General features: G+C 39.9%; 1 protein-coding gene across 6 annotated transcripts; it reads left to right on the plus strand.

The window, feature by feature from the left end:
- Nucleotides 1-1,894: 1,894 nt before the first annotated feature.
- Nucleotides 1,895-12,893, plus strand: LOC108044477 (furin-like protease 2). 6 transcript variants are annotated; one of them, XM_017123504.2, is made up of 17 exons: nt 1,902-2,016; nt 3,776-4,594; nt 5,494-5,598; nt 5,652-5,727; nt 5,800-5,909; nt 6,293-6,427; nt 6,845-7,004; nt 7,060-7,363; nt 7,429-8,643; nt 8,708-8,895; nt 9,062-9,218; nt 9,276-9,550; nt 9,953-10,238; nt 10,305-10,504; nt 10,574-10,861; nt 11,333-11,562; nt 12,017-12,893. In XM_017123504.2, the coding sequence occupies exons 2-17, from the start codon at nt 3,899-3,901 to the stop codon at nt 12,422-12,424; spliced, it is 4,833 nt and encodes a 1,610-aa protein (XP_016978993.1). In that variant the 5' UTR covers nt 1,902-2,016; nt 3,776-3,898; the 3' UTR covers nt 12,425-12,893. The 6 variants fall into 6 exon arrangements, with proteins under 6 accessions (XP_016978989.1, XP_016978993.1, XP_016978994.1 ...); XM_017123505.2 differs by having other exon boundaries at nt 5,800-5,900; XM_017123500.2 differs by having other exon boundaries at nt 1,895-2,007; nt 5,652-5,909.
- Nucleotides 12,894-12,926: the final 33 nt, after the last annotated feature.

Consider the following 12,926-nt stretch of genomic DNA (forward strand, 5'->3'; position numbering starts at 1 on the left):
TTTAGGTGAATTATAGATTTCCTATTCTGAAAATACTTAAAAGTACAACTAGTAAGTGGAGTAAGTTTCCCGTCCTTAACAATATTGTAGCTAAAGACACGAAGAAGTAAAACGTATAACGTATATATTTTTTTAAACAGTGAAATACAAAATACAGATGTAACAAGATCATTAAAAAAGTAAGACTTCGGCAATTTGGCAGTTACAACAAGTTTTTGGTCGTTATATATATATTCGTTCAACATCTAACGACACACAATTATGTTTCCAATCTATTATTTAAGGAGTTATTAAAAAATAATACCACCTGCAAGGGTATTAAAATAAGAAGTTCAGTTTTAAAGGCAAGGTCAAAAAAGTCAGGGTCAAGCAAAAAGAGCGAATAAACTGCCTGCGCGTGGGCTGGATGCTGCCTATAACGATTGCATCTATGACAGCTCTATGTAAAATAGATGACTGATTTTTGTAAGATTAAAAATATATAACTGAAACTGTATAAGAAAAAAAACGTATTTATGTAGTGACGACTATATGCGAATATGTTAAAAAATAACGAAGCTATGTCGATTTTCCAAGTATCTTCCGATCTTTTCTATGGATATTGCTTCTAATTTAAATAGTATGTCAATAAAAAAAACTAATTCTCGGAGAAGTTTAAAAACAACAAAGCTCAGTTTATTTGCCTGCTATTTTCATAGTTACTTTCGGATTTTTATGGCAGCTATTATAAAACTAAAACCGTATTTTTGAAATCGTAAAAACATAGCATTTGGTATTATCATATCATATGTATTAAATAAAATGTAAAATTTTTCCTATATTTTTGAGCCTATTTCACGATTGGTAAATTGTTTTTAAGGAACATTTTTGTTTGCATTTTATATTCTTTTGTCCATACCTACACAATAATGCTAAAGTCATGAACATTAAATTTCAATCGACCCTTAACAAATAGTCAGTTCTTACTTTGAATCTATTAAACCCGATGCCGAGCTAAGCTAGTCTCGATGATTACTTTTAGAATCCGAAGTCCAAATTGCAGTTACACCCAAAAACTCTAAAAATGTGCCTACTTTAAGTTTGTATATTACTTCCCATTGAAAACAACCATAACCTGTCCTAACCACTGATAATTGTTTAATGGTAAAGCAGATTTTTAAAAGCGGCGCTCTTGTCTCTACTACATTCGTATTTGTGCATGTGTGTAAATGCATACATATACATATGCACACCAGGGCTTTACCAATGTACATATGGGACTTGCCAAAATCTTAGGCTTATACGACATACATATGTACATATGTGGGATTTGATTTTGCGATTGTATACATGTATGTACATACGTCTTCATTAATTTTTTTTTAGGTCATTATAAATTTGCAAAATACAAAACGCTAATCTCGCCTAACCAATAGCAACAAAAACCTTACTCTACGGATGCTACCGCTAAATGTTATCTTTAGTTTGAATGTCAGCGCTTAGAGAGCGTCTTCGCACGTATGTATGTATGTTTGTATGAATATAAACAAGACCGAGTTGGTTTGTATGTATGCTTTAAGCGTACAACTTGGTTTGCGCGACGTTTCCTATTGAAACACGTCTTAAATGTGTATTTATCACCCCTCAGGTACACGGGCTCCACTGTGTGCGTGCGTACGTAATACTTGCATATTAGTTTTGTTACAGCACGGTTGCGTGTTATGTTTTGCATTTTATTTTGAAAGCTTCAAAAGCTGTGCTTTCGTGGGTCTTGAATATGTACTAATACATAAGCTACGAACGAAACCAATGTACGAATGTTTGATTGCACCTCTGTATGACTGTGACGTGCGCCGTGTGTTTGTGTATGCGGTTAGCACAAATCCAGCGAGAAAGAAACAACCAACGTTGGCTATATGTATTAACTTCAAAATAAAGTTCAGTTTAAGCTGGAGCGCAGTCGAGGTTGCGTCGTTTGTTCGTTCGGTCGGCTTTTAGTCCACTCGTTTCGGCTAGTTCCTATGTTATGTACGCATGGTAAGCTCGCGTTCTCTTTCGATTCCAATCTCAGTCCTAGTCCCAATTTCAGTCGTTTCGATAGCGTTGATAAAATTAAAGCTATACTAAACCAACCGTGTCCGTATATCTGTTATAAATGTGATTTTAAAATATCTTATTTAACATACGCTCATTGCAATGGTTAATAATACTTTGGCTGTGCTTGGATTGCATTAATCGTTATTACCATATCCGATGCATGGTGATGTATGTATGTACAGAGAAGCATACAAATGCATGCATGCATTACGTGATTTCTTTTATATGTGTATATGTATGTGCCATCGAAATGGCAACTCTTACGCATAGTGTTGCGAATGTGTATTAAGCCACACACAATGATACATTCATCAGACGCAACAAATACATAAAAACATATTTATGTATATGTATACTTTCACAGGACAACCAAATAATGTGGCTTCATTTTTGTTTTTGTTGATTGTGTGCATAAAGTGAGAAATTAGTGTCAGTAAAATTTTGTGATTAAATGGAGTTGTGTGTTTTTATAAAAATGTTGGCAACACGCGATGAATTGAGAAAGGAAAATAGAAGATGTACAAGCTGAAGTTGCTTATACATACATACATACATATGTACACATAATCATGCTCAGAGACCGACGTGCATATTCGGCTAAGTAAAGTATGTATGTACACACATATAGGTTTTATAAACGAATGGCACAGTAAAACAAAAACCGGAATAAACGTATATATTTATATATATATGTATATATATTTATAATAGTGATATGAAACAGTACCCAATATTTTCGAGCCTGCTTTAGTTTCGTTTGTGTATATATGTATGTCTACCTATGTATGCATGTGCTCACGTACATACATTAATGTACTGCACTGTCATATAACGGTATAACGGTATATGGGATAAATACATACATATATTATTTGGGAAACAAATGCAGACATAAAATGTAGATTAAGAGACCAAAAATGTATACATCGATTGTATGTACATACATGCATACATAAGTTCTTATTTGCGGAAGTACAAGGAATATGCAAACGGTTCATTTATACAATATTATTTTCGTGGTGGGAATGATTTCATTTGTTTATCCCCACAAAAGTATATATTTCTTGTTACGATTGAAATAAGGAAGAGTTTACTTGCAACTCTGATGTGAATCGATTCTGTTTTGTTTTGACCATTTTTTTAATTGAGAACCAGATTCAATATTTGTTTTAAGGGAACATGTAATTAAGCTGTTTACATATATTAAATGTCTTACTTATTGATTAGGTAATGTTTGGTCTGCTACCCATCCAGATTCATCTAAGTATTGTGAACCGACAGAATCTGAGTTTAATTTTACAACTTGGGGCTTGCTTAATATGTTTATATAAACATATGGCAGCCCATTTCGATCTTCCAGCTGTTTTGGGTAATTCCCGATTTACCGCTGAAAACTACTGATAAATAGAAATAGCTGTTGGTTGGTCAGTCATTGTTAACAATTACTTGTAGTTCCCCCTGATGATTCTGTTGTGTCACCCGTCGAACAAAGGAACATCGCAAATAGGCACCTCATTAATAAGTAAGCAGAAGCGTTTCAGCCATAAGTATCAGTATAATATGATTCACTTCGTCATCTTGGTTATAGCAGCAACTCCACGTTTACCCGCCCAAGGTTGCTTTCGGGGCTCTCAAAACAATAACAAAATACGAGTAAAATTAACAAAAATACGAGTAATATATTATCTTATTCTTGCAGATACGTCAGATACCAGATCCCAAAAATAGATTCATGAGTACGACAACAGGAAAGGAACACGTCGCAAAAGGACTCTTCGGGAGAATCAAACTACCTTAATACTATAGCTAAACTTAGTAAAATATGTCAAACACAGGGTCAAGCAGAGGAACCATCGGTAGAACCACAGAGCAATGGTCTGCCCTAGAAAAGGGATCCTGCTGTGGACGCCCCAGTTCTCTCGGAGAGCCTCCGTACCGAAAGATCGGGCGGAGAAAGATACTCCAAATCCACGTCCACGACCCTGGAACGACGGTCACGGCGACTCCGGATTCAAAACTCAATAGAATCTATTTATGTACATTTAACCAAATGGCAAAGAGCTGTATATATTTTGTATTATTTTTAGTAATCCTAAGCCGAAATACTAGTTGTGCTCTACGGAGTAGTGCGGGTGAGACTCAGAATTACGCCGGAATACTCAGCAACGAGAGCGCGACATATGTGCCGCACAGTAGAACAAGCCTTTCAACTGATTCCCACAACTCCTCCAAGGTCGACTCAGACTTGGGAGGTGACAGAGGTCAAGCACAGACCATTAGTGGAGGCAAATACGATAACAAATATAAAAATACTCACACAAATGCCAGTGCGAAAGATGAAAATGCTGACCCGCATCAGCAGCCAAACAGCCTCGAACTCGACGGGGTCGATATGTTTGGCGCCTGCAGTATTCCTGAGGAGGCGATATACACGAATGAGTTCGCAGTTAACATTCCCGCTGGCAGGCATGTCGCAGATGTCATAGCTAACAAACACGGATTTATCAACAAGGGACAGGTACGATATTTATCCCAATATTTACCCATGCAAACTTTGTGACTGAAAACAACGAAATGTGAATATTCGCGTTGCTTTTGTCTCCCCGAACAAAGCTATCATTTTTATTCAGTGTATTTATTTAGCATGAGTATTTGTCAGATTCCACTCTTAGTTCCCGTTCTTTTCCTTTAAGCCGAAGATTATATGCTCTTGCAGCTATAACCAAAAAACGACCATATCGATTTTTTTCGTTTACGTTTTGAAAACAATGAACATATTTCGATTTTTCAATCAATTTTCCGATCGTTCCTATGACAGCTTTATACCCCTTTAGTTTTTATAGAATTGAACATTTATTTTTAAAATCGCATATAACATCTATTCATTATCGTATATTTCCTATAACAACTACATGAAAATCGGTTATATCATGTTAAGAACCAACAAATAGATAATGTTTTTATTTCATATATATATATTTTAAAAAGTATACTCTAAGATTATATGCATATATAAATTTATTAGTTAAGTAGTTAAATATGTTATGATTAAGTTCGATTCAGCCCATTTACGACATATATACCACCCGCAATAGAAAGAAGATTTTTTTGATATCTTCAACCAGATAGCTTTGAAACTAAGAGACTAGCTTGCAGAAACCTGGTAATGCTGATCCAAAATATATATATTTTTTATAAGGTCAGAAAGGGTTTAAACTTTTGACTGAAATAAAAAAAATCTTTACGAGGGTGTACAAAATTGGAAAAAATTGCGATTAATAAGTAACCAAATATGGCAGCTTTAAATAATTTAAAGTTAAATTTTTATCGAATTTGTATAATTATTAGTTTGCTCATTTCCCAGCAATCGAAGAGCACAAGAGCCAACCAAATCATGATTTATTGCTCTCATTTCAGATTGGATCACTCGATAACTACTACCTGTTCCAGCACCATCACGTGTCGAAGAGATCGCTGCGCTCTAGCCGCAAGCATCAGGGAGCCCTTAGATCAGAGAACGAGGTAAGATTTAAAACGTCTGCTATATTAGTCGATTACAAATTATTTTATTTTAGGTGAAATGGATGCAGCAGCAACATGAAAAAGTGCGCCGAAAGAGGGACGGCCCCTACCAGAACTTACCTACCTACAGTCCGTATAATCTTTTACGCCAATCCGGCGGCTACGTTGTCGATCCGAATCCGCATCTTTCATTCTCCCCAGAGTCAATTTCGCTAGCCTCGCACTCACCGCGCATGGAGTACAGGGACGTCAGCTCTCATTTTATCTTTCCGGATCCGTTGTTTAAGGAACAGTGGTATCTGGTGAGTAAAGTATGTAATCATCTCTCACTTAAATGCATGCTCATGAATTCATATATGTTATAGTCCATTGTTGAACCTATATATGTTTTATTTGAATTTCACATTGTAGTAGTATCTTATTTTCTTTTGAAACATTTAATTTGTTCAACTATATAAATAATAATCCACTCAAATAACCTAACGTCCATATAAAATGTATAAAAATAAACCACTATATCAAATAACTGCCCTTCTTTAAAAAAAAACAACGAATGGGATGTTTCTTGCTTTTAATTGTAAATTTCATCTGAAATACAAAAATCTTAGTACTTGTTTGAAACCTTTATCTGAATATCTATATTTTTAACTAATTCCTATTAATTTATACATCTTTAAATTCCCTGTTTCCAAAGAATGGCGGTGCCAAGGATGGCTTGGACATGAATGTGGGTCCGGCCTGGCAGAAGGGTTACACGGGAAAAGGCGTGGTCGTGTCCATTTTGGACGACGGCATCCAGACAAACCACCCGGATTTGGCCCAAAACTATGTTAGTATTGCAAACAAGTTTGAAAAATGTATAGACACTCATACACTCATTGAAGCCAAAAATATATAATCAGGTTTAACGGTAAAGCGATGACTAAAAAGGTATCGTGTTTAATGGAATTTGAGTATGTAGTCTTTGTGATAATTATAAAAATATTTTGTATTAAACTCTTCATTGGACCCGATTTCTCGTCTTAGGTGTTTTTTTTAGAATAAAGACATAAAACAGTGTACATTTTTTGAAATAAAATGCTCTTTTTTTCGCTCAAATTATAATCTAGTTAAACTCTGATTATAAACATGATCAATTTAAATACAAATCAGGAAATCTTTCTCAAAATGTTGTTAAGCAATGGTCGAGCTTCTTTATTCACTGTTTCCTGTTTACCTATTTATAATAATTAATAAAATATCACAGGATCCAGACGCCTCGTTTGACATAAATGGCAACGACTCGGATCCGACGCCCCAGGACAATGGCGATAACAAGCACGGAACTAGGTGTGCCGGCGAAGTGGCAGCGGTGGCGTTCAATAATTATTGCGGTGTGGGGGTGGCCTACAATGCCAGCATTGGGGGTAAGTGATCTTGTGATCTTGTAATAACTTCGTATTAATAATCGTTTGTATTAAGGAGTCCGAATGTTAGACGGAAAGGTCAATGATGTAGTGGAAGCGCAGGCATTAAGTCTAAATCCCTCTCACATCGATATCTACAGCGCGTCCTGGGGACCAGAGGATGACGGTTCCACTGTCGATGGTCCTGGACCGTTGGCGCGCCGAGCATTTATCTATGGAGTGACCAGCGGGCGACAGGGCAAAGGCTCGATTTTTGTGTGGGCTTCCGGCAATGGCGGCCGCTATACAGACTCCTGCAACTGCGATGGCTACACCAATTCGATCTTTACGCTATCCATATCGAGTGCGACTCAAGCCGGGTAAGCTTTAAAGTCGTCGTTGAAAGATTTTATTTTGATTCGGGAACTGGACTGGACTATTACAGCTTCAAGCCGTGGTACCTGGAGGAGTGCTCCTCCACGCTGGCAACCACCTACAGCTCCGGGACGCCGGGTCATGACAAGAGCGTGGCAACCGTAGACATGGACGGCAACTTGAGGCCTGACCACATATGCACCGTGGAACATACAGGCACTTCCGCATCGGCGCCTCTGGCAGCCGGCATCTGCGCCTTGGCGCTGGAGGCAAACCCGGAACTGACTTGGCGCGACATGCAGTACTTGGTGGTATACACCTCACGACCTGCGCCGCTGGAGAAGGAGGGCGGATGGACTTTAAACGGTGTGAAACGAAAGTACAGTCACAAGTTTGGCTATGGATTGATGGACGCCGGAGCAATGGTGTCTTTGGCGGAGCAATGGACGTCGGTGCCGCCGCAGCACATCTGCAAGTCGCGGGAAAACAACGAGGACCGGAAGATAGACGGCGCGTATGGCTATACACTGGCCACGCATATGGACGTAAATGGGTGTGCAGGCACCATCAACGAGGTGCGATACCTGGAGCACGTGCAATGTCGCATAACGCTTCGATTTTTCCCACGAGGAAACCTGCGCATCTTGCTCACCTCGCCGATGGGTACCACCAGCACCCTGCTGTTCGAACGGCCGCGTGACATCGTCAAGTCCAACTTCGACGATTGGCCCTTCCTGAGTGTCCACTTTTGGGGAGAGAAGGCAGAGGGACGCTGGACCCTGCAGGTGATCAACGGCGGGAGACGGCGGGTCAACCAACCAGGCATTCTGTCCAAGTGGCAGCTAATTTTCTATGGCACCTCAAGTCAGCCAATGCGGCTCAAGTCGGAGTTGCTTAACAGTAGTCCACAGCTGCGCAGCCCTATCGGCTCTAACCCATTCCTCATTCCATCAGCCTCAAACATTGGTCAGCCGGCCAACGAGGGCGGAAACTTCAACACGGACAGCTTTGCCGGCTACCTCAATTATCAGAATATATTTAGCAGCGCTGGTTCCAATCCGGAACCTGCAACAGCTACCCTCGACGGCCAAAATGTGTCCGCTTCCATTGCATCCGCTGAATCCGCTGGACTAACCGCCTCCGCTGCGCAACTGATAGCAGCACCCGATACGAGGGATGGCGACAAGCTGATTCTGCACTCTTGCGATACCGAATGCGACTCCTCGGGCTGCTATGGTCGTGGACCCACCCAGTGCGTAACCTGCAGTCACTATCGCCTGGACAAGTAAGCGACGCCGGAGTAATTTAAACTTATGTACAAGTTTGACACGGCTTTTTCTTCTTTTCAGTACTTGCGTGAGTCGGTGCCCTCCGCGATCCTTTCCAAACCAAGTTGGAATTTGTTGGCCCTGCCACGACACCTGCGAGACGTGCGCTGGCGCTGGACCCGATAGCTGTCTCACCTGTGCCCCGGCCCATCTGCACGTCATCGATCTCGCGGTCTGCCTGCAATTTTGCCCGGACGGGTATTTTGAAAGTAATAACCGATACATTTTAGAGCTAATTAATTTGTTATATTCCTTTACATGCCCTTTCAAATTCACATTTTTGGTCAAATGTTGGTAGTACGAAAGAGATTAAGTCGATTTTGTTAGTTTAGTTTAGTACATTATTAATCTTTTTTCTTCCAATTCCTTTTACAGATAGCAGGAACAGAACCTGCGTTCCCTGCGAACCCAACTGTGCCTCGTGCCAGGACCATCCCGAGTACTGCACTAGCTGTGATCACCACTTGGTCATGCATGAGCACAAATGCTACTCGGCTTGTCCCTTGGACACGTACGAAACGGAGGATAACAAGTGAGTAATTAGCTTGATTTCGAAGATAACAAACTCTGAAACCAACGCTATCGCCAGATGTGCCTTCTGCCACTCGACTTGTGCCACCTGCAACGGCCCCACGGACCAAAACTGCATCACGTGCCGCTCGAGTCGATATGCCTGGCAAAACAAATGCCTTATTAGCTGTCCGGACGGATTCTACGCCGACAAAAAACGGCTGGAGTGCATGCCCTGCCAGGAGGGATGTAAGACTTGCACCAGCAACGGAGTCTGCTCCGAGTGCCTTCAAAACTGGACGCTGAACAAAAGAGACAAGTGCATCGTGGCCGGAAGCGAGAGCTGCAGTGAATGTAAGCGACCCGAAAGGATGTACTAAATGCATTTTTTTCTGTTACTATATCAGTGTGATAATTGGAACCAGAAATTCCAATCTTTTATATATATAAATGAAAAGACCATTGAATTGGAAAAGGTTTTTAGTTGTATTAATGAATGTATATAACAGGGCTTCCAAGACAAAGGCAATATTTAGTCTTATCAAATATTAGACGATAAAATATCAAATTTAAATTAAATGATTGAACGTTGTTAGATTCTCAGTTCGTAGTTTTTGTATATGGGCTTAATTCTATCATTTTAAGTCGGTACCTGCTGTCGAGCCAGTTGTAAAATTGATTTCCTTTAATTGGATTAAGACTGTCTTCCATACAAAATCTCAAATTAAATTTCATCTTATTTTTCTTCTCCTATAGCTGAGTTCTTTAGCCTTATTGAGGGACATTGCAGCTTGTGCCACGAATCGTGCGGGAGCTGCAACGGCCCGGCGGAAACAAACTGCATGTCCTGCCCACCTAGTCGGCTGCTAGAACAGAGTCGGTGCGTGAGCGGCTGCCGGGACGGCTTCTTCATGGAGGCGGGCTCCGTCTGCTCCCCATGCTTGCATACATGCAGCCAGTGCGTCTCCCGGACGAACTGCAGCAACTGCTCAAAGGGTCTGGAGCTGCAAAACGGCGAATGCCGCACCACCTGTGCCGATGGGTAAGCTAATCCGTACATGTCCCCCAATTCAAATTTGATTTATCCCATGTGATTGTGTCATTCTAGTTACTACAGCGATCGCGGCATCTGCGCCAAGTGTTATTTAAGCTGCCACACCTGCAGCGGGCCGAGGCGTAACCAGTGCGTCCAGTGCCCGACTGGATGGAAATTGGCCGCCGGCGAGTGTCATCCAGAGTGTCCCGAGGGCTTCTATAAGTCGGACTTCGGATGCCAGAAATGCCATCATTATTGCAAGACGTGCAATGGTATGACCTACTGCCCTACTGCTGTTTACTGGCATGGTAGTTAATGTGTTTCATTGTTTTTCTATTAAGATGCTGGCCCGTTGGCGTGCACTTCGTGCCCGCCGCACTCGATGCTCGACGGAGGTCTGTGCATGGAGTGTCTGAGCTCACAGTATTATGATACAACAACGGCAACCTGTAAAAATTGCCACGACTCGTGTCGCTCCTGCTTTGGACCCGGCCAGTTCTCCTGCAAAGCCTGCGCCTCTCCGCTCCACTTGGACCAGCTGAACAGCCAGTGTGTGTCGTGCTGTCAGAACCAGACGCTCGCCGAAAAGACCTCGTCAGCACCCTGCTGCAACTGCGACGGAGAAACTGGTGAGAATTACATCTATCCTTCAAATAAGCCCATTCATTGTTCGAAGTTAGTTTAAGGTCTGCCTTAGCTTCTATAGCCTACCTCGTTAAACAGACTAGCTATTATTATATAATAATAATACTTTTTTAATGTAAATATAGCACTATTTTTATAGATATAGTAAAAACTTCTGAGGTCGAGAAAATTAATAAGAAATATTTTTTGCATAAATGGATTTTACTTAATACGGTCAGATAAACCATTTGTATTAATTTTATTAACCAGAATGACCACACAATTTGGTTTAGACATGAGTGTCTGTTTCTGTGTACTCAATTTAAAAGCTAGGACAAGAAACAATTATAGCCTACAGCTCTCCACACGAAATGTATTAACTATATCTGCAGGGGTACATAAACTTCAGATTGTCTAGTCATGTTCCTTTTCTCGTCTAGATCCAATCTTAATCTTGCGTCAATTTTTCCTTCCAGGCGAGTGCAAGGCTACCTCAACAGGCGGCAAGCGCCGTACTGTTATCGGCAGCGGCAGTGCGTCGTTCAAAAGCAGTCCCGCTGAGCACGGAGCATTCGAGGGCAATGGCAATGGCGGGGGGGAGTTTGTTCTGCGACTGGACTCCCCGTTGACGGCAATCACGGCTATTGCTGTGGCCATCTGCCTCTTGATCATCACGATATTCTCTATCATCTTTGCTGTTTTACAGGTTAGAAACAAAGGTTTAGTCCCAGTTCTACTGGCAATTTCAATTTCATTTCCAATTTGTTCTTTCGTTACAATTCAAAACTTACATTTATCGCGCAAGTTACGTTTTAAATTCTGATAATTAACAGTTCAAGCATTCTTAATAGGTAATTATTTAAATTATTAAGCGTCATAATTAACAGTTTAAGTATTCTTGTGACGCTTAATAATTTAAACAATTACTTAACTGATTATTAACCTTTGCACTAAAAGCCTTAGAAAATAATTGACTGTATTGCTTTGATTTATACTAATCGTTGAATCGTCTCAATATTAAGCAAAAAAATGATTTTATTTTAATGTATTTAAAAGTGAACAAAAAATTGTTTCTTTTAAACCAAAAACCATAAAAATCAATTTTTAAATCTGCTGAATTTAAAAAAATTAATGATTTTTAATGTCTATTTTTTCTGCAGCGTAATAGCAACCATGTATCTAGAAATTCAGTACGGTATAGAAAAATAGCGAACACGTCGTCGAGCAGACGAAAGAACATGTCCGCCAAGCCCACCAGCGATGCACGATTCATTTTTAACATTGGCGAGGACGAAGATACAGATGGGGATAATTCCTTTGATGAACTGGACGATAACGTGGGCACAGATATAAACAGGATAGTCTACGACCGCAAAGGCAAAGATCATGGACACGAATTTTACATTGAGAGTACAAATGATATTGATGCGATCGAGTTTCACTGCAAAGGAGCGCAGAAAGCAGAGTTCCAACCGAGAAGGTGCAATGAGAACGCTGATGATGATATTCTTTCTAACACGAAAACGGAGAGGAATCCGTCAACAAGCCGTACAAACATCCGTAGCTGATTGATTGATCAATGGACAACGCGACAGCGAACATAATTGTACCAACAAGAACTTTGATCTTGGCTTTTTTGCTCTGGACTAGTAAATTGTAACCTTGCTTTGAGGAATATAGCGAATCGAAATATTTAACATCTGAAAATGATAAAAATTTATATGTGATTGTGAATTGTTTTTATATATATATTTGTAAATTTAATGTTTGTATTAAATTTTTATGAAAAATGTTATGTCAAGTTGAATAATGACAATGTCGTTTTTACTGTTCCAGCCTTTTTTAAATAGAAAGGATAGAAATAAAGGTTTGGAGATAACACCAAAATCAAATTTGATCATTTATCGGCAATCCAATCCAGGGAAAACGTTGCATTTGATAAACATTTACACTTAGGCTTAATGTTTTCAGTTTAATATTTTTTTTAAATAAATGCAAACACTTTTAAAGGATCTTGCTTCAGATCCTATTTTGCAATTGTTGTAATCGAATTATTTCTGGCCACACCGC

This window comes from Drosophila rhopaloa, unplaced genomic scaffold (genome assembly GCF_018152115.1).
Source record: "Drosophila rhopaloa isolate 14029-0021.01 unplaced genomic scaffold, ASM1815211v1 contig_3, whole genome shotgun sequence".
NCBI classification, from domain to species: Eukaryota; Metazoa; Arthropoda; class Insecta; order Diptera; family Drosophilidae; genus Drosophila; species Drosophila rhopaloa.

Excerpts from the sequence above, each read along its gene's own strand:
- LOC108044477 (XM_017123500.2), top strand. The coding sequence starts at position 3,899 with ATGTCAAACACAGGGTCAAGCAGAGGAACCATCGGTAGAACCACAGAG. Across the intron at positions 4,595-5,493 it reads GATTTATCAACAAGGGACAG|ATTGGATCACTCGATAACTA; the intron begins GTACGATATTTA and ends CTCTCATTTCAG. Across the intron at positions 10,862-11,332 it reads CAACTGCGACGGAGAAACTG|GCGAGTGCAAGGCTACCTCA; the intron begins GTGAGAATTACA and ends TTTTCCTTCCAG.